This window comes from Cupressus sempervirens, chromosome 8 (assembly GCF_028749045.1).
Source record: "Cupressus sempervirens isolate cs-2001-9-10 chromosome 8, ASM2874904v1, whole genome shotgun sequence".
In the NCBI taxonomy this organism is placed as follows: Eukaryota; Viridiplantae; Streptophyta; class Pinopsida; order Cupressales; family Cupressaceae; genus Cupressus; species Cupressus sempervirens.
Genome location: NC_143125.1, coordinates 312500780 through 312523955, shown reverse-complemented (window position 1 = coordinate 312523955; position 23176 = coordinate 312500780). Strand labels below are relative to the sequence as shown.

The 23176-nt window shown below is 36.5% G+C and overlaps 1 protein-coding gene across 1 annotated transcript in view; it reads left to right on the top strand.

The window, feature by feature from the left end:
• LOC149542641 (RGS1-HXK1-interacting protein 1-like) overlaps positions 1-19702 on the top strand; it is a 70896-nt gene extending 51194 nt beyond the window's left edge. The window contains exons 5-9 of the mRNA XM_089797527.1: positions 4614-4697; positions 5091-5143; positions 5244-5308; positions 5421-5479; positions 19262-19702. Coding sequence (XP_089653653.1) covers positions 4614-4697; positions 5091-5143; positions 5244-5308; positions 5421-5479; positions 19262-19351 — 351 coding nt within the window. The 3' untranslated portion in view covers positions 19352-19702. The remainder of the gene's footprint in view (positions 1-4613; positions 4698-5090; positions 5144-5243; positions 5309-5420; positions 5480-19261) is intronic.
• Positions 19703-23176: the final 3474 nt, after the last annotated feature.

Sequence of the window (23176 nt, the reverse complement as noted above, 5' to 3'; positions counted from 1 at the left end):
GGTTTCATAGTCTAATTGCTGCACCTAAGAATAAGAACCTGCACACATTTCTATTGCATCTGGTAAAGGCCTACTAAGATCAATTTCAACACAAATATGTGCAAAAGTCATTACCTTTTTGTCCAAGGTTTGCAATGACGTTCCTATAGGGTTACCAAGCACTGAGGCCAAAAGTTGCAACACATCCTCTCGAAAGCACTCCACCGGTAGATGTGGTAAACAAACCCATACCGGGACACGGTTTGGAAGTTCCTCTGTAGGGTTAAATCCAGCATGCCATGGCTTGATAAACAACCCTACCTTATTATAAAAATAAGGCCCCCCGTCAAATACTCGATTGCGATCAGCAATGCAATTAAAGGTAACCATGAAATAATTGTTTGCTAGTAACATAATCTTCATTTCCCCTTCCAACTCCCAAGTCTTCCGAGCCCAAACCTCCAAAAATTGCAATGATACCCTCATCCCCAAAAACTTGTAGTATAATGAGTGATGCGAAAAATATTCAACATCTTCAGCAATCATCAACTGGGATAACCAATTTTGGCCTCTCCTTGCACCTCTCGAGACATCCATTAGTCTTCGTAACCCTTGATCCATTAGATGGCTCCAAATCAGCATTCCCAAAATTCTGCACAAACAAGTTATTATCAAAGGTCTTCATCCCTTTATTCGAAGACATCGAGCCTATTGCTGCTCGAAAATCCAAGCGAGAGCTCCTCCCAATCCTCTCAACCTTGGAGTCTGCCATGATGCCAGGGCAACAGACCCACACCAAGACGATGAAGAGGCAGTCCGCCCCTCACCTTAAGTCGAAATCCAGCAAACCCTTCACCAACAGTCCTTCCCCCCCACTCAACTCAGAAAACAAGAGGCGGCAGGTCAACAGGCCACTTGTGGCAGCGACTCCCCTCCTTTTGTATGCAGCAACAGATTGCACCAGGCGTAAGCTACAGCCCGTGCACCCACAAAAACTCGCCTTCCCACCGCTCGGCCCGCCCCAAATGCAGGAAGATGAGCCGCCCAATGCCTGACCCTGCAAACACCAAGAACCCACCCGCGCAGCACAGAGAACCAGAGAATAGATGAAGCTAGGGCATGGATGCCCTAGCTTGGAATGCAGAGCACCACCCACGCCATCTTCCAGCCGTTCTCTACTTCCTATCGCTCTGTCTTCCTTCAATTAATGTCACTGCTGTAGATATATTCATTCGCAACTTATCCTCTGGTCTTCATATGTTCCATTGATAATGACCAGGCTGCTCTTACAATAGTTCTCAATTATTTAATTCTTCATATCATGTTCCAGATAGTTATATTTTATGCTGACGTGCCATGGAGACTTCAATATATACCGTTCAATGTTGCCTGCTATATCTTTGTTATTCTAATATATCCTTCGGTCAACGATTCCTTTTGAATGAATCGCTCTATGACTGTCATTGTATCTTCTATGGCTATCGTTGAACCAATCACATATTTCTATTGCCATCAAATAATCATATCTCTTTACTATCTGCAATTTTAATTGATCTATACACCTTATGCAAATCACGGTTTATAAAAATATTGTTTCAATAGCGTATGCTCCATCATTAATTTATACTTGAAACCTGCGATAATGATCCTTGCGCTGAATGGTTTTATAGACAACACTTACTTGACATTCTTATACCTTTGCTGATGTGGCAGGTTTGACCTTTATTGCTGCATAAATCTTCAAATAATTCTGCTATTTCTCAGGAGGTTCGTACTGAGTTTGACATACTCTTCTATACATTTGTCATTGTCCAAATACTTCAGAATTTCTGCAAGTTCATTGTCTTATAAACGGTGCATGCTTTCTCAATATGAGGTTGCTTGAATGTTTCAGTCAAACATGGCTGCCGGTGGGTAACAATAAAAATATATTCATCGCCAAGTCTTCTACCATTTTTATTGCTATTATTGCTCATAGTATTCATCACCATATCTTAGATCTATGTACCCTGCATACAATGGTTAGGTAAGAGGTACATGCCATCTTGTCATACATATGTTCATACTAAAGGAATGCCGCCACTTCTCCCTGTCAATTTACTCTTCATATTTGAGCCATCATTATGTATATCTTATACTTGGTTGTTCTTTCTAATATTGCCACAGGTAAAGATTCATATTTCTGTGTTTGTATTCTTATTGTTATTGTGTATTTCATAGATTCGATTGACTATCATATATCTATGTAACCTGATTATATATATATATATATATATATATATATATATATATATATATTTAAAAAAATAAAATAAAAAAATCAGATATTGCTATGATAACAAACCTGTCACAACATTGATTATAACCTCTTTGTAAATTGCTCAGAGTTTGCAAGATCTGTTCAAGAATGCTTCAGCTTTTAGTGAAGTTTATGTTGTTGATCACTATTAATCAACTCCTCATATTTGACTTTGATGACGACTTCTTTTTACCTTTGACATTGACTATACTAACACATATAGCTTAGTTAATGAAACCCTTTGACATCAATGACAATATCTCTACATATAGCACCCCCCTCCCCCCACCCCCTTCTGCCATCCCCTTGCTGTCCCAAAATTGAGGCCCTTTGTCTCCCTGCCCTAGAAACTTATCTCGGCGTCCCGACACACCCCAATGCCGATAAAGCTGTTTGGTCATTGTCTTGGGGAAAAAGTAGGGGAAGGGAGGAGAAGGAGGGCTAAGGGAAGGAAAGACAGAGGAACGAGAGAATCACATTTCTAAATATTGCTCTTGATTGATCCCTTTCCTTGTGTCAGTCTTAATTTGGTTGATCATTTGAAAAGACAACTAAGCATCATTTGCTCAATCAATGCTTTCCTAACTAGCTTTCTAATATTATGTTCGAATATTTCAATGTATTGAATGAAATAATTGCAACGAATATATAGACTATCAAAAGAGATTCAAATTGAAGCAAAAGTCTTGCCAAAATACAAGTCTAAAATAAAGTAATAAATAAAACTCCTAAATGACCATGAATAGAAGATTCTAAAAAGCTAGCTAAAAATAGCAAGCAAAAAGTAATATAATATTCTAATAACCTCCCTTAATGGCCATTCTATCAACTACCCTATAAAAGACAATTTATGGGTCTTTTGGTCACAAATGCATAGAATGCTCTGCCAAATGAGTTTTCTGCTAAGATCCTTCTTGATTCTGCAAAATGTGTGGAAGAAAGCAAGATAACCAGAACCTTGCCAACTTGATGTTGGGAAACAAAGGTATCACTCCCTGTAGCCAGAGACAACAAGATATCACGATTTGCCAAGAACTCTCGCAGATGAGCACTATGACTCAAAATAGACTGCAAGAAGCCATGATTTTTGTGGGAGACACAAACAAAACCCTAAAATTGAAGTTTACAAAGCATTGTTTTCCCATAAAAAATGGTAAAAACCCTAAGATTGAAATACTTGACATAATAACCCATGATAATCATAAAAAACACATACATTTAGGAACAAGTTATAAAACCTTAGAGTAACTATTTAAGGAAAAAATTGTAAAACCTAGAAAAATCACACAAATTTCCACTCGAAAACCCCCAACTGAAAAACAGGGCCTAGAAATGAACAACTACAAAAAACCCTTGAAATTTTTACTAACTATTTCAAACAAAAACCTTCAATGGTTTTTCCATAATCCTTGCTCCTCACACGAGGGAGTCATAACTAGATGAGCATCTGCTCTGATACTATGTTCAAATATTTTGATGTATTGAATGAAATGATTACTATTTCGAAGAGTGCTTTTGAATAGTTTTCATGACATCTCACTAAACATCCTGCGACTATAGAATAGGCACAACACTCAACCACAGTCGGCCCCTCTATGATGGAAAGGTGGTTGTTAGGTGATTCATTCATGGGTGCCTCCCTATTACAGAAAGAGAAGCTAGGGTATGGAAATCAATGCCTTAGCAATGGAGAAGAGGTTTTGAGTTAAGATACCCTCATTCAATTGTCAATAAGGAGGTTCTTATGTTTTTGTTTGCCCCTGCAAGGTGTAGTTTGAAGTTTGTGAAATTTCCATGGTGCTTATATTTGTGGTGTTAGAGTTCTACATATTCAAATACCCATCACATGCCAATGTTTGCTAACTGTGCCTTGTATGCAAATATTCAACATCCCACATGTCTTTGTGAAGACAGTCTGTATCATCAATAATAATTGTAGTTTCTTTTGTAAGGCATAGCATGTCATCAGTGACTTTTTGATCATGAGCATCTATTAAGCTCTTCCCATTGTGGATGATTTTTTCTGCCTACTCTATATAGATGACTACCCTATAATTGATGGTTTGATCTTTTTCTTTGGCAACATACTATTGTTTTAATTATCTGGAGGATACCATTAATGCATTTGTAATGTTGCTGTAAATTTATTCACATGACTTCTGGTGGTCTGTTTTTCTCATTTCTTGGCTTTAATACACTATTTATTTATATTCTTTCTATTTGACCATTTTCAATTAGGTGCATATTATGAAGTGGTGAATTGAAATTGGCTATAGAGAAATGTTAAGATTTTTTTGGCTTAGCTACTTATTTCTAATTATTATTACTTCTACAGTCTTTGCTTGCAAATGCAGAGAACAAGGTGAAAGGATTGAGACAATCAGTCGACCTACTGAAAAATGAAAGTAAAAAGCTGCAGGTACTTGAAATTTATCTTTATTCTGACAATCTGTCTTATAAACATTCTCCCTTGATCCTTTTCATATCTCATTTCACTGAAGTGTATGGTTTTGCCTTTGTTCTCAATCTTTTCTTCTTCAGTTTTCCCGTTCATGCTCTATGTGCTGTTTTGTGCATTTTTTCTTTTTGGTTATACATATCTGTTTCCTTCTGATTTTTTACCAAAGGCTTCATTAAATTTAACTGCCATCAATGTTTGTATTGAAATTTTTATCCAAATTCACTATCTATTTAGAGTTAAGAGCAATGACTAACATATCAAATTGATCACATGTTTTATATTAAAATTATTGACTAAGATAAGTGCACTTTTTTACCTGTAAGTGAGTTGAATTTGTGGTACATGAATCAGGAGAGGGCAACACTTGCTGAAGAAGAGTTGAAACGAGGACAAACAAAGCTTAAGTATGTTCACGCTTTCCTTTCTTATTTGTGTTAAATTTTTTTTCACTTTTGGGAAGGAAATTTCAGCCCTTATTGTGGAAAATTTTTGTCTTCTTCATAGGCATGCGGGAAATCAGATACAGAGCCTTGTACGTTCTGTATACAAAACTGAGACTCAAGCATCACGTATGTTAGGCCCAATGCTTTTGAGGTTTTGATTAGCTTTGATTTTGAGTATCATTTAATGTCAATCTTCTTGGTATCTTCTATATTTATTATAGCTGTCATGCTGCCTCAGGTTTAATGGATAACCTCAGAGAAATTCCTGGAAGGGAGGCCTTGAAGCTCCGAGCAGAGGTACATTTGGATCTACCGTATTTGGAGAATTTTTTGTCTGTATCTCTGCAATTTTATTCTTTGATTTTGGTAATATCCAGAGCCAGAGTGTCAGACTAAGCTGGCGAGAGCACAAAGTTCAATGTGAATATTTGTGATATATCTGTGTGGGTCTGCATGTGGTCTGCAAAGAGAAGGGAGTCACCAATGCCCAATACATGACGAATTATTGAAATGAAATTCTTTAATTGCTTAACAAATTGGTTTTCTATAAAACATTGTAAAAGTTACCTAGCATAAGTCTCAAAACTATATAATAGATTTCACTGCACACTAACAAATTGAAGTGTCCTTAAGATATGTTTCCAAAACTAAGACTCGGCAAAAACTCTTCAGACCCAAATTTGACTTTGACTAAGTGACTCAGCAACACAAAAAACTTTAGTTCTTTTAAGAAACATAAATTTGATGCAAAACTCAGTTATAAAATTTACCAACAAGTTTGTCAAGTTGGGAAAGTTGTCTCCTATTAGAATATCATTTGAATACGAAATGAGTACAATATCATGTCATGCAAAGACTACAGCTGATAAACATGATATGTATTATGATCAATGACATTGAAAATAATCCTAAATAAGTACATATCCATGCAAGGTACAACTATTTACATGTCCTCTTCTGCATTCTAGTGAGAATTTAGGGTGTGCTCTCAAACTACAAGACTCCAACACCAACCTAGAACTAGATGACAATGACTCCTGCACCTTAAGATCAACAATGTTGGCAGTGATGTCATCCCATCTAATGTCTCCTAGATAACACCCTCGCTTTCTTTTTAAATTGACATTCTTGTCTTTTATAAACATAGGGGTACCCTATCCTATAGTCTATGTTTTGTATGGGTCAATTTCGTCCAAGTCTATAAGCTAATGAATCACTGTGTTCTTCACCTTTCTTGTGCAAAGGCAAAAGTTAAATTGCATAAAACAAGGTCATTGAAGCCTTGTTTGACATCTTATTACATTTTCTCATATAAATGGCCTCATAATAATGTAGGCTATACTAGCATCTAGAAGCACTACAAGGTTGAGACAGTAAAACGTTATATTGAAGAGTGAGTGTGTCCCCACTCCAATCTTCCTACCAAGCGGTTTAAAATTAGATATTGGAAATTTTCTAAACACTAATTATAAGAAAGGTTACACAAGGATGTGTCCCCTATTTCCAAATCCCTCATCATCGTCCCATCGAACATTTTTGGGTTGGTGGGACACAAAGGCAACACCCCCAACAAGTAAAAATTGGCCAAAATGGCAGGAAATATTCCCTGTCATTTGGGGATGGCTAGCCGCCCAGAAAATGACTTGGGACATTTCCTTCATTAGAAAAAGTTTTTCTAAAATTTGGTTTGCTTCCATAACTGCTTATGAGAATCAAAACAATGTATTTAAGTTTCAAATGTATGAGAATCAAAACAGCTATCTAATTTCAAATGTATAAGAATCAAATATAGTCAATAAAATACACATTAAAAGTTACAGTTGTATAATTTTTAAGGCATGCCATGCCCATGTTTCAATACTATGCTTGAAATGTTTTCTCTGAGTTTCAACATATAAAAAAATACACCATTTTATTTCTTCGTATGATTGTACCTTTATTTGCTCTGAAAATGTTTACCATTTGGCACCAACCATAGTGGCTACCATTGGATGATCCACTTCTTCTAAAGGGGAATAGTGACTCAGATGATTCTGACTCTTTGAATGTTGTGAGGCTAAGTTTCATAAACTGTTGTATTTTGATGTTTGAGACTTTGGACACTGATAGACCATGGTATTTTTATGTTTGAGACTGCTTTTTTAATGCTTTATTGAAATTTATTATGCTGTTATACTACTGCTCTCATGATTAATTTACATACTGATATTTTTGTGTTATTGGTTATCAGCATATTAATCTTTCTATATATATACACACCGCTATCCCCTATTTATGGCTCTCTATGAAACATCCTAGAAACATGTCCACTTTCGTTCCTTTGTCCCCGCCCCCGAGATGCTGTGGAACATAGATTGTAACATATATATTATAAGTGCAGAATCCAAATTTTTGTTGCTTGTAAGCCCCTCCCTCAACCTTAGACTTGATCCTCTCAAAGCTCATTGAGAGGTCATTTTTAATCTCATTGATATTTGTGAAGTCTTTTGAGATAAAAAAATGGGTTTGAGGTAGTAAGTTGTTGCATGAATGGGTTAGTGAAGTTTATTGTCTCACCTTAAATCTGTGATCTCCAATATATGTTCGAATCTATCTTGTGGTGGTTTTGGATGCTCCTCATGGCCTTGTGTATAGCCTCATAACTGTATTCCATTTGGTTTGGCTTCCCATCCACCAAACTCAAAACCATCACTGAAAGCTCCAACATTGACTAACAAATCAAAGCTATCATGAAAATAAATACTTTAAAAATGTGAAATCAACGGATTCGGTTTCAATTTATTTACAAAGTGAGAATTTGCTTTGATGATCTTTATAGCTCTCTAAGCAAAATCAAAAATAGTTTTTTTCCTCATTTTGTTCTCACTCTAAAGGCTTATTTGAATACTATGATTCTATCCGTGGTTGACTAATATGTAGGATTTATTGATTTCATTGGCCACAAACATAGCATAATTATATCCAACATCTTTTGAATACCTTGATAATTCATATACGGCAATAATATTTCGTAAGAGAAAAAAACTACATTTTGTAACATTTTTAATTCAAAATAATAAAAGAGCTAGTCCAAACAACATTAGCCTCTTGAAATATTAATTTCTAAGGGCAATTACATTTGTGCCATGTTCTTTTCAAAATATAATTGTGGGTGATCTATGGGGACCCCAACCTTGATTATAAACTTCATATTACAATATTGATAATATACTCCAAAATACTTACCAAAAGATGATAAAACGAGGAAATGATAAAAAAACCGACACCTTTTGAGACTATTATTATTACCTAAACTAGAACAAAAACATTTCCATTAGCACTATGCTAGCGGATGGAAGAAAACCAAACATATTATTGCTAACCAAATTAGACTATTCTTTATGACATGTGATATTTGACCCATGTAAGTCACCTCTCACTTATTGCTCATCTACTTGTGTTGGTCTTCCTATATGATGGTTTGCTAGGGCTGCAAAACAAGTCTTGTAACAAATTTCCTAGCCATAGTGAGAGTGGTGCACAAAAGGGCCTCAAACCATTGGCATATTAATCTGATTCCCAATTTGAAGCTTGCTACAATGGTGATGAACATGTAACCTATCAAAGAATTTTCCCACATCAACATAGAACACTTGAGGTACACCTACTTTACATTGCATCATTTCCATTTTGTTCAACATTGCCACCACCTAGGGATGGAGTGGAAGCAAAACCTCTACCCTCTGTAGTAGTTGATAAAATCCAACTCCACAGCTCGCCAAGATCGCCTGCATGCAAATAGCTTGCTGAAGAGAAACTGAAGGAGCAAGAGCTTAAAGCAAACAATGCAAGAGAAAATATTTTACAATAGGAAAATGAAATTGCTATGTGAATGAATTTACAATGAGAGAGAGACCGAATATAAAGGCCTCATGGAAGCTTGTAGAACAAGCTGGAAAGTGGTAGAAGAAAAGGTTGACAACTAAGCACACTTCCACAAAAAGGTGGAACATGCTAGAAGGGAACAAACTCCCGTGTTGTCAACAGCTCATCACTACAACTATTAACTACATGCATTAACCTAAGTAATCTTAAGTAAATAGAATAAATAATAAATAATTAATAATTTACTCTAACACCCCTCCTTAAGTGCAACTTAGGGGAATGCCTTAAGCTCACAAAAACTAAGATGAAATGCATAATGGGTCCCGACAACAAGGCCATGTTAGGTACCCATATACAATGCTAAGAAATGTAACCTTTGAAAACGGGGAAAGAGGGAAAACCTCATGGGAAAAACCCTCCCGAAAAAAGAGTTAAAACACATGCTGAAAAAATGAAGGAAGGAAGGCCTCAACAAGACCCCCCAAGGACAACTTCTATTGAAAATGTTTCAAGAGACTCTCTCAAAACCATAAGTATAACCAACCCCTCCATGAGAGAGAGAAAAGCTACCAAAGCCCCGCCAGAATAATGGAGCCCCCGAAGAAAGAATCGAACCAATGAAAATCCAATGCAGAGTAAACAAGGGAACAAAACAAGGGAACCCCTAAATGAGAGGGAAAACTGGAAGGCCTATCTGATGCTCAAAGGAGAAAATATGAGGATCCTGAAAGGGAATCCCCAAGGCAGATGTGATGATACTGTCATGAATGTCCACTGTAGAATCCATAACAAGTGCACCTGGAGGCTCGATGAATGGAGCTGGAGTATCAGGTAGAGCAGAAGAAGAAGAATCCTACTGAAGAGAAAAGTCCTCAACTGGATGTGGTGTGGTAGTCAGAATAGGGATCTCAGGAACAATACAAAGGTTCAAGTATCCCGATAGCACCACATGATGCTCCTGCAAAAGAGAAGTAGTGTGCTCCAACAATAGAGATGGTGGACCAAAGTGCAAGAAGGTGTAGAGTCGAGTGGAAGGATCAACTACCCCTGTAGCAATAAGAACTCCTGTTACACAATCTCGAATGAAGACTGAATCAGCAGTCAACTCAACTATCTTCCCTGATCCACTGTGTGTAATTTGAGAAATTGAGAGAAGATTGGCAGACAAAGACGAAACATACAATACATCATTGAATATACCATCCTGGATGTGAACTGGACCTTTCTCGCAGACTAGTAGGGTATTGTTATTCCCCATGAGAATATGAGGAATAGGAGAAGCCTAAAGAGTAGAGAAGACACCTTGAGAAGATGTCATATGGTGAGAAGCACCTGAATCCAGTATCCAAGGAATCTGTGAAGGAGATGCAATGGAAGCCTGTAATGCATGACCCTTTCCAAGATTTGATGTAGATGGTGAAGATGTGGAAGAAGACTGAAAGGTAGACCCCTGTGAGGTAGAAGAGGATGGAGAAGAAACAGTGTTCTTCTGAAGAAGAGCTTGCAAATTTGCAATTTGTTTCTCATAGCCATCAAATCTCTTCTGAAAACAATGTGCCTCATCATGAGATCCTTTCCCACAATAGGAACAGGTAGGAGTCTTAGTCTTCTTTTTCTCCTTCTTCTTAGAAGATGATGAACTAGTAGAAGAAGGATCTGATATTTGCTTCGACCTCTGCTCCTGTGTATTCTTGACAAGCAATGCCTGTGACTGTGAACCTGAAAGTGAATCCATCTGATTGATCTTGGACTGTTCACGAGTTAATCGATCACAAAATATCTCAAATTAAGGCATCCTGTGTCTGTCACCTAAGGCATCCATAATGGAGTAGAAAGTGGAAGAGAAGATCTGATATTGGCCTCTCAACTTTGAGAGTATCAAAAAGATACACTCATCATCTGTCTTGGTTTTCCCACATCCCTGCAAAAGTGTACGCAAAGATTTGAATTTCATCAAGAAGTCCTCAATGGTGGGAAAGTTGTCACGTGTCAAAGAAATCAACTCTGCATCAAGCTGAAGTGCCTGGAACTCATTCACTGTGCCAAACAAAGTTTGAAATTTGAGCCAATAAGTCTGTGGAGTGGTCAAACCATCCAAGTGAAATAGTAGACTGTTTGAAATATTCAATGCAATCAATCCCATGGCCTAATCCATTTTATTCCTGTGCTGAAGAACCTCAAAAGGGCGTGTAAGAACAGGTTGATTCTCATTTAGACATGACCATAAGTCGCTTGACATGAGAAGCCTAGTCATTTGTGCCTTCCAGGTGTGATAGTTGTGTGGCATGAGACGGGTCACAGATGGATCCGCCATTGAGAGAGAAGAAGATAGAAGTAGAAGGGTCTTATTCTGAAGTAAATTACAGAAAAGAAAATGCTCCCCCAAAATGCAAAAGAGATCAATTAACCCGCCCTAATGTATGATTTGGGCACTCTATACTTAGTGCGACTACAATAGCCAATTTAGGGCCTATTTCTGAAAGTAATATTTTTGTCCACAGAACTTATAATCTAATTGCAGATCTGGAAAGTAAACAAAAAAATATGCACTTTAAAAAAAAATGGAACCTGATTATGTGTCCAGATGAGCCCATACAAAGCATTTAAAGTGGCAAAAAAAGGGATTTGCAAGTTGTAGAAAAATTTAGGAACAAAGATGTCAGACCACCTACACCAATGTGTAGATCACAAAATTCTACCCCAAAACAAAAAAAATTGCTTGAAAAAACGAGTCCGTATGAGGGAGATATTGATGTTTGAAAATCACCTCTGTAGTTATTTTTTCTGAATTGCCGTTGTCGCACCTTCAAAAAATAAAGAAAAAAGCCCAAAAAATGATAGATTTGTTATGTCAAACCCTCTTTCTCATTTTTCTCCAAATACTGAAAAAATGCTGTTCCTCTTGATTGAAGAAAAAATCACAAACAAAGTAGGGTTTGTGTCTCTGAATCGCGGCTTCAAAAATCCTTCAACCAAGAAGCAGCAGGGAGGCTCTGATACCATGTAGGAGTGGATGAAATCCAACTCCACAGCTCGCCAAGATCACTTGCATGCAAATAGCTTGCTGAAGAGAAACCGAAGGAGCAAGAGCTTGAAGCAAACAATGCAAGAGAAAATATTTCACAATAGGAAAATGAAATTGCTATGTGAATGAATTTACAATGAGAGAGAGACCGAATATAAAAGCCTCATGGAAGCTTGTAGAACAAGTTGGAAAGTGGTAGAAGATAAGGTTGACAACTAAGCACACTTCCACAAAAAGGTGGAACATGCTAGAAGGGAACAAACTCCCGTGTTGTCAACAACTCATCACTACAACTATTAATTACATGCATTAACCTAAGTAAGCTTGAGTAAATAGAATAAATAATAAATAATTAATTATTACTCTAAAACCCTCCACCACTAAAGCCAATGGCTTCTTTTGTTGTGCTGATGCACCTCCTATTGGCTAGAGTTGAGCCAAAGAGTTGGTTTGGTAAGAAAATTTGCTATGTTATTAATTCGGCCATCTAAACTTCAAAGTCCAGGTTCAATTTAGCACAAATACAAAATCGAGTTCTATTCATATAGAAGTTTTCTTAGGGTTTCTTGAAAATTTTGTGGGATTGTCCCCAAAGAATCTAGGTGAACCTACCACAAATTTAGGGATGCTTTCTTGCCTTTTTTCTTTTGAAAATCTTCTTTTCTTTTGTTTGCACATGAATTGCCCCTTGTTTTTTCTCCTTTTTCTATTTTTTAGGGCTGAAAATATTATGTAGCGTTTGCAAAGCTCACAATTCATAATTGCTTCTTGATGTTTCTATTAGAAATAGGGAATACTGAGAAGGGGGGGGAGGAGGGTGAATCAGTATTCCAACACTTTTTGCCCAATTATGGATTTCAACAATTAACCATATGCTTGCATATATATACAAATTGAAAAGTGAAGTGAGTAATACAATGAAACTCATAACACTATATTTTGTTAACTAGGGAAACCTTGGCCAAGGGAAAACCTCGACAAGGATGGTACCCACAAAATGATGCACCAATCAATTATACTTTATAAAGAGTGTTGACCCTGTTAGGAGTTTGTTACATACATTTTAGTACATTAGTCCTTGTTAGAAGACCAGATCTTGTTAGAGGCCTCAAACTTGTTAGGAGTTGTATTACAAAAGGAGCTCACTGCCCATACAATGAATTACAATCTGTATAATAGATATAGGTATTATACCAAAGCTGACTACACTGATATCTTCAATAGTTGATTAGTTCTTGTGTGTTCCTCACATCTGATCATGCCCATATAGCATCTGATCGCATTTGACCATCAATACATGCATATACCAACATACATAAAGCTCGCATAAAAAGAGACCGACGAGGAGTCAAATCATTTAGCAACTCATCAAGAATAATACATTGATGAATATATAGATTAAATAAATGGAAAATAAATTTGTCAACATAGTCGGCAATCTTTACACACTAAATTACAGATATAAACTTGGGCCGTGACATATTCAATAGGGAACAATGACTATGGTTAAACATGGATGATTAAAATTTAATATAAAACGACGATTACAAGGGGATAGTTACATTAGACAACGATTAGACTTATAACATTTCAACAACAATAGTAAAACAAGATCCACGGCTTCTATAAAGTTGACCAATATCCGTAATTAGTCATGGGATTAATAATGAAGTTGGTAAAAGACAATCACTAGATAAGCATAATTCTTGTGAAGGGGAGGTTGTTATTCAAAGAGATGTGATTAATAGTAGAAGAGCTATGACCTTGAGGAGAAAGAAGGATGGACGTGTCAATAAGGAACATTTCCTTTTATATATATATATATATATATATATATTGTTAAGTTTTGAGCCTAGAAATAGAGATGATAAACAGTAATAAGGAATGACCATAAATGAAAACAAGAGACACAAAAGTTTACCTTGGGAAAACCCTTCAGATTTGAAGGGAAACACAACAAAAGATTTATTTTATTGATCATCAAATGTTCCAAAGTACAAGGCTTTCACTTGATTGAATTACAATATACCAAGCAATCATATAAATAGATTGCAAAGACTCTTCATCTTTCACACGAAGGTCTCTTTGAGTCCCAAAAATAAGACCCTTCATATTTCCACACATTCAACACTTCATATTTCCATACGCATGCCTCTTTGCATGACGTATATATAATATTAACTTAAATGTTCTCACAAATGTCTCTTTCAGTTGAAGGTGACCATAATGGTTATAACAAACATATTTCCATTTCATAAGAGCAGAGATAAAGATCTCTATTGCAACTACAAACTTCAACACTCCCTCTTAGCAAGAAGGAGATATTTAATAAGGCAAGCAACACATAGCTGCAACCAAAGATGTCAATGATATATTCTCATCACATAGCATATGGTATCTCAGCATAACATAATTCACTATAGTTACTTCATAAGTACATAAAAATAGAGTCATGGAGTCACACAAATGACTTTCACCACATCAATTCGTAGAGGGTGATCCATCATAGCTAGTCGTAGGGGCTAGAACAAGGGCTTTTATCTCAAATCTTCTCCCAGAGAAGGATACATTTCCACCATGCCTACTCGCAGAGGGTGGAGCGAGGGCTTTCACCTCATACTTCTCCCAAAGAAGAATGCATTTTCACCATGCCTACTTGTAGAGGGTGGTCCACCGTACCTACTCGTAGAGGGTGGAACGAGGACTTTCACCTCAGCTTTCTCTCAGAGAAGAATGCATTAATAAATGATATTTTCTCTTAACATAGACTCCCTCTTAGCAGGGAGAACTTTTAATAACTGAGATTTTCTCTTAACAAAGACTCCCTCTTAGCAGTACAACTTATAATAACTGAGATTTTCTTTTAATAGAGACTCCCTCTCAATAGGTACAACTTTTAATAACTGAGATTTGCTTTTAACAAAGACTCCCTCTTAGTAGGGACAACTCTTAATAACTGAGATTTTCTCTTAACAAAGACTCCCTCTCAGCGGGGACAACTTTAATCACAGAGACTCCCTTTCAACAGATACAACTTTTAGTCACCACAATGAGATGATATATATGTTTGCAAATGATTAAACAACTCTCTTTGAAGCTGACTAGTCTCCCTCTGAAAATGAAAAATTTCCACCCGTGTATGATCTTCCTACTTTTATGAAGATAACAAATCAGTCCAAGACTGCAACCAGCATCGTGTCACTTTATCTTGATGCCTCAAATCAAGATAGATTCATCAAATCAATTAGTGCTATACATTATTCCCATTAAAGTGAGCAAAACTTATGTAATTGAAGCTTGAATGTAAGAAAGATAATCAAACTCCCTTTCATAGCTTTGAATCGCACCAATGATGACAAGCCAGGAATTCCTAACTGCAACCGCAGACTACAGATTGTATCTGTGCATACTCCCGCGAAGACAAGGATACGAGCAAGGAAACACTGGCTTTGAATGCCGATGAGCTGTTTCAAGCATAACATCTTTGACCCTCATAATATGAGAAAAATAGGCGCTACTAAAAAATATAACTGGAAATAACAAAAGGATATGACCTTTCGTGAGAGAAAGAAGAAGGTTCCAAGAAAACCGTCGAGGGTAGCAAATCATGATTCCGCCTAAAATTTAGAAGTCCAATGATTTTCTACCATCCGATGGAATCGTCTGAGACTTTTCTTTTACCACCCACTAATATTTCAAAGGTTCCAAATACAAGCTTAGCTTCTTCATCCTTTACATTGAATGACGATGAGCTTACTTGCATTGTTTTTGTTTGAGGGTAGAGCTACTACTAGAGCACTAGTTGAATCCAAATCAACACACTCACTGCTCCGAAATCAACACTTCAATACTTCGCTAAAATCCTCCTCCTTTGATGGCTTGGTTCCACCCTAGAGAAGGAAAGTTGTCCAGAATAATGATTTGATGTGACCACCTTTTGTGGTCTCAGCAGCAAGGTCCATCGCCATCTTGGAGTTCTCCTTGGCTGTTTTCGAACTGCAGCTGGTGTGACATAATTTGATAGCAGAAATGATTATTTCACCAAGGAATATTATTGTAACAACTTCCGCATCATTACAACAGTGACATGCTGTTATAACTTTCACGTCAATACAAGAGACAACAACCACGATGAACCGGCATGCAGATAGAGGCATCTCCACCTTGCAAAACATACAATAATTAGAAACTTTTCTAATATGATTGATACCATTTTTTTTTCTACCTTTTCAAAGAACAAGAAAAACAAAAGTTTGAAATTTGCGAAAAACTTTCCCTAATAAAAATCACCATCGTTGAAGGATATAACCAGCTGCCAACACTAAATTTTTGCCAATCCTTGCGTATTTTACACACGCATCAATATGGATGCAGGAATATAAATAAGTTAATTGACGCCAATAGAGGAACATGCAACAGATAAAACCGATAGCCCCACGGGATGCTTGTAGATGGACTGGACTTCATCATTAATGGAGAACCAACTCAGACAATCTCTAAATCCCATCCTCAAGGCAGACGATCACATTAGGGAGCACGGAACGGAGAATGTTTACCAAGCCATGTTCACTCTTGTGGTTGAGTTCTTCTAGAATCTATCTTATAATCTCTTCTTGCTCTGAATACCAGAGACTTCCAGAGAAGAGAGTGATCTATTCTTTGCATGCAAACTATGCCACTTTATGGCTATCGATGAAAGTACAAAAGAGAAACTTCTTCATTGTCTATATCTGGCTTCAGCCAATTGCAATTCAAAGCATCACATGCATAATACTCTCTCCAATCTTCAAAGGCCGCGAATAACAACTTGTGTGACAACCAAATGCAAGAAAAGTTTCAACCCTCATTAGCTGTTATCTAACTAGGCTCTGATACCATGTTAAGTTTTGAGCCTAGAAACAGAGATGATAAACAGTAAAAGGAATAACCAGAAATGAAAACAAGAGACACAAAAGCTTACCTTGGGAAAACCCAGCAACACAACAAAAGATTTATTTTATTGATCATCAAATGTTCCAGAGTACAAGGCTTTCACTTGATTGAATTACAATATACCAAGCAATCATATAAATAGATTGCATAAGACTCTTTATCTTTCACAGGAAGGTCTCTTTGAGTTCCAAAAATAAGACCCTTCGTATTTCCACACATTCAACACTTCATAATTCCATCGCATGCCTCTTCGTATGATGTATATATAATATTAACTTAAATGTTCTCACAAATGTCCTTTTAGCTGAAGATTACCGTAATAGTCTTAACAAACATATTTCCATTTTATAAGTGCAAGGATAAAGATCTCTATCGCAGCTACAAACACACACACACACACACAGAGGCAGATTGGTATTAAACGGGGGTTGTCTCAGATGACAATCATTAATAATCAATACAGAAAAAGAAGTAATAAGAAAATTGGATACAAACAAAATAAAATAGGCTTTTCTCTTCAATAAGAAACTATTAGATCGAACAAGACAAAACATATATATATATATATATATATATATATATATATATATATATATATATAGGCAGATTGATATTAAATGGGGGGTGTCTCAGACGACAATCATTAATAATCAATACAGAAAAAGAAGTAATATGAAAATTGGATACAAACAAAATAAAATAGGCATTTCTTTACAATAAGAAACTATTAGACCGAACAAGACAAAACATATATATATAGGCAGATTGATATTAAATGGGGGGTGTCTCAGACGACAATCATTAATAATCAATACAGAAAAATAAGTAATATGAAAATTGGATACAAACAAAATAAAATAGGCATTTCTTTACAATAAGAAACTATTAGACCAAACAAGACAAAACATAAGTAATTAGAGATTTAGCGCATGTATGAGAAAAGAACATGACATAGTAAAGGCGGACTGCAGTTATCATACATCGTGTTCTTTCCTCATATGTGCACTGATATAACCATTAATATACATTCAGTCCTGATTTGAGATCTGAGTTAAATTCATATGGCTAGACTGAGATAATTATTGAAGTTAGATACAACTGATGGGAACTATTCATCGACATATAAGCATGGTGTTATCAGTTATAAAGGCAACAACTAGGATATTAACATCGTAATCATGCTAAATGATATCTTTGCCATAATTTCATGATCATCAACAAGGAGGGAAATAAGAAATTTTAGGGAATAAAAGGTGATCCTAGTCATCATAGCTCCACAATACAGTCAGCATCAAAGACTCGACAAAGTGCGAAAGTGATTAAGTCCATACACTAATAAGTAAGAGAGAGAAATCCAGAGCTTTGAGATTATTGATAGAGACAAGAGATCAAAAGAACAGTTTGCAAGCAAGATCCAGTCAGTGTCCTCACCCTATATCCAGTCATCCACCAAAAGGTGATCGAAAGGAACAAAACAATGAATAGAATTGAGAATAAAGGAAACAGCAATATAGTGAACGATAACAGCAACAAAGAAAACGATATACAAAGTATGTAAGAACAGTGAGTGGAATGTAAAAAAACAGAGAATTCATAACAGCAACAAGAATTACATGATAAAAAAATAAATATGAAAGATCCCAACTACCACAGACATTCATCAGCAGTTGAATCGAACACAAGAAACTATTAGTACAGAGCCATGTTATACATATAAAAGGTTGTAGCGATAAAATAATAATATTGGGAAGAGAATACACTTGCAGCTTAAAAAGGCAACTTGAGGTCTTAACCACCAAATACTCAAGCCAGGAAGAAGGGTCATTACAGCCAACTATAGTATATTATATACAATATATAATATAATCATTTATTAAATTAGATAGGGCAAGAATTAGCACAAGTAGGCCCTGCACTTCTATCGTTTCTTTTATCATTTCATCTAAATAATGTATGACCATGTCATAGTCTATGCCCGCATGGAACTGATTTAATACTATGCTTTGGATAAATCTTTATTGTTTGGATTTTGGTTTGGTTTTTGTTTAACTGCTTATTTTCAGAATGTATAATGTTTCCTCAAGAATTTGGAAACAGGCACGTATAAAGCTCTTTGTATTAGCAACTGCATTTCTTTTGTTCTTATTGATTGATAATGAATTGAAGAAAGATACCAATAAGCATAGCTATCGGTGGGGTGGATTATATGTTTATTAATATGAATTTAACTAATGATTTACACAACTATATGTCTACAGGTTGCATCAATGGCTTCTGATGCCAAAAGTCAAAGGAGTTTACTGGTGAAACAAGTTTCAAAAATTACTAATCATGGTATCTCAGTTTGATTGCTTCAAATCTGTGAAAAAGGCCAATTTTTTATGCTCCATTTTTCTCCAATCCCAGCCTTATAGTATTAAATTAATAATAGCACTTGTTTTAGAACTTTCTCACAATTACCTTCTGAATATATGAAAGTGACTTTTTTTAGCTGAGAGAAACTGAATAAAGTTACAAGTAGATTAAAAATCCTGCAAATGCTGGGATTGGATACAGTGAGTTGCAGTTTGCTTAAGGAATACAAACAATTGCAGTTGGGAGCAAAAATTGTGTGTTTAGAAATTTCTCACAATTACCTTCTGATTATATGATGTTTGGTTGAATGAAGCTGAATAAAATTGCTTATAAATTAAAAATCCTGATGGGAATAGATACGTTGTGGAAATGCAGTTTCCTTAAGGCAGACAGGCATTTGAAGTTGGTAGTGAAAATTGTCTTTTTACTGTTTTTGTTACCCCCACAAATTAGAATATCTGATTCAATTAAGAGGGAAGTGTATCATGCACACCCACTGTACTTTAGTGCAAACTGTATGCAATTGTCTGTAACGTATACAACAATGAGCCATTAATTCAATCAGTTAGGTCGAATCATGAAAAAGGATTGACACAAACATGAAATAACTACTCAAGAGCATCTCATTGCTCTCTAATCCTAAGGATCTACTTAATTTGCTCTCAGCTGCAACAAGATTTTATAGATGACAACTTGGGAAATGAGAATGATATGAAGAGGCAAGCTAGCTTACTTAATATTTAGAATTTTCAATGATATAAGATGATCAATATGTTTTTTTTTAAAAAAAAACTAAAGGAGGGGTACATTTTTTATTGAATACCAAAGAGAGCAGAACAACACAAGAAATACAGAGAATTACAGAGCTTTATCTTAGTCCACAAGTTGAATCAGCATCTGAGATAAATCAAGGGGAAGCATCCTATGATCAATAATGTTCCAAGCCGGCCCATGCTCAGAGGCCCATTTAGCCAGACAATCAACCACACCATTTCACTCACGAGGGATATGCATAAAAGACATAGAATCCAGAGAATTGCATAGCTAAATGATTTGTTGAATAACCAAAGCCGAATGCTAATCCACATGCACAAGGTTCCTTATATTTAATAAATTCACAACCACTTGTGAGTTAGTCTCACAGATAATTCTTTTCTAGCCATGTCGACAGCACCATTCCACTGCAACCAAGATAGCCAGGGCTTCCATGAGGTTATTAGTATGGTAACCTTTGTATATAGAAAACAAAAATTGAATATTGTTGATGCGAGTTTTGTATCACTTACATAACATATTAGGATTTGAATATTTGATACAGGGTATCAAACATACAACTCCTCTATTGAAAAGTTAATACTCATGAGACATGAGTATAACTCCAATGTTCCTTACACCGTTGGATACTCGATCAGTTTTATCGATGTGATTTGCTGGTAATCACATAGGCGGCCTTACGCTATTCATTCGAGGATGACTTGAACTTTGATGGAATGATGGAGATGACGACTCAGTTTGTGAAATGTGCAGAGGCAGATAATGTGATGGTCGCGATGATGGAGGGTGTGTCTGCCGATGATAATGTTAATGAGAAAGCAATGGTTGTGGAAGGTGAATGGATGAGTTCTATCACTTGATCTACTCTAACTTGCTTCTCTAAGCTTCGACTACCCAGCTACTTACTATTCTACTCCTACTCCTATGAATGGAAGGTTAGCAAATGGACGGGGATCGAACCTAATGAGAGCTGACCAGCGGCCTCACTTCCACAGGTGCAATGATTCTAAGGAAAAATAAACTAGTTTACCACACAAAGCTTCCCAACCAGCCGCTAGGATGCTAGTGGCCTAGTATTGATCCCTATCAAACATTTACCAATGCTACCATACAACTATCCATCTACTTTAACTTCACTTGAACAATTTCAAATGCAACCAACTTAAAACAACTTGAAAGAAAATCTAACTAAGTGGAAGTAGAAAACATGCAATAACACCCAATATTCTTGATCAACATGCCAATCGCAACAATGAAAAAGAGAGCATTTTGGTATTATCTTTGCAACAATTTTTTCGACCCCTTTACAAATGAGAGCAAATGGCCTTTTATAGAGGCTAGAAATACAATGGACGGTGGAGATCAAAACAAGATTGGCCAATGAGAAGCTGCCACCTCATCAATGGACCAATGAAAAAAGTGCAAAAAGTGGCAACCAATGAGAAGGCACCAAAATGGTGGCCAATAAGAAATAGACACTTGTCCTATTCTAGAAGAAAGGGGAAATTTGCCACTTGGGCTTACATCTAATGATCTTCTAATATAAATCTTCCCTTTTCTTTCATTTTCTTAGCTAAGGAAATGAACATAGCTAGCCTTTCGTTAACTTCTTCCATAGGAGGACAAGGTGTGTGTGCTTTGCCTTGAGTTCTGCTGTCTTTGCCACGCTGTTTGCTGCTTGTAGTATTTTTTTCATGATCCTTCTCATATTCTTTTGCAAATCCAATAAAAGCGCTGAGAGAGGGAAGGGTGCCCAAATGCTTTTTCTTGATAGCAACCTTTCCTAACTCATCCAACCTCGATCCAAAATTTGTCTCATTGACATCCTCTTCTTTGATATCTTCAAAATCAAGGGCTACGCCGTTGTCGGTCATCATGGTCACAGTGGAAGTGTCGATGCCTAGGCCGTGATGTGCAACTGCCTTTTGTATATCCTTTTATTGTACCACCATTGGTATTGGTTATTCGCCTCATTTTTGAGAAGGGAGTTTTGGGCATCATATCCTCTTTATCTTTCTTAGTGTTCGCCCACTTGGGATTCTTACTTGCACTATCATCCTCCATGCTTGTCGCCCTATTACGAGATGGTAGAGTGGTGGACCAAAAGGCAAGAAGAACCAAGCGGAGCAATCCTTAGCGTAGAACGAAAGATGGATATCTCGGCTTAAGCACTCTTCGCAACTGTAAATGATTTGAAATTACCTCTACCTATAGCCAAGGGGGATTGTCCTTCCTTTAGTCTGTCCCTCATCAGTATCATGTCCACTGTACAGATATTGGTGTTGGTTATTCACTTCATTTTCGAGAAGGAAGTATTGGGCGTCATATCCTCTTTGTCTTTCTTAGTGTTCGCCCGCTTGGGATTCTTACTTGCACTATCATCCTCCATGCTCGTTGCCCTATTACGGGATGGTAGAGTGGTGGACCAAAAGGCAAGAAGAACCAAGCGGAGCAATCCTTAGCCTAGAACGAAAGATGGATATCTCAGTTTAAGCACTCCTTGCAACTCTAGATGATGAAAATTCACCTTAACCGATAAACTTACAGCGACTTTTCGGAACCTAGGATATGACTGTCAAGAAGTTCAAATCCCTTTGCAAATCAGGAATTTACCATGCAATTCACCTCCAAATAAAATTACCCAACCTAGGGCAAAAATCACAGCCTCTTGAAAAAAATTAGAATTTTATCTTTCACAAATTTCGGCTCCCACAAAATTCGGCCTCTACAAATTTTGCCTTTCACAAAATTCAGCTCCCACAAATTTCGCCCAAGTCTAGAAAAAATTTGTTCCTCCACAAAATTCGCCCACATGGAGAGGAAGAAATGATTTGTGAAAATGAAATGGGGAGGAGAATCCCTTTATAGCCAATTTTCTTTCTTCATAAAGCTGGCCTACATGGTCTAGGAGAAAACAAAAAACAAAAATTAAATTCAAGTTAAGGCCCATAATTAAATACTTAGCTTAAAAAAAATTAATTTTGCCAAAAAGAAAATTGCACTTTTAAATTTACCAATTAGCTCCAATTGCAAAGCGAAATTAA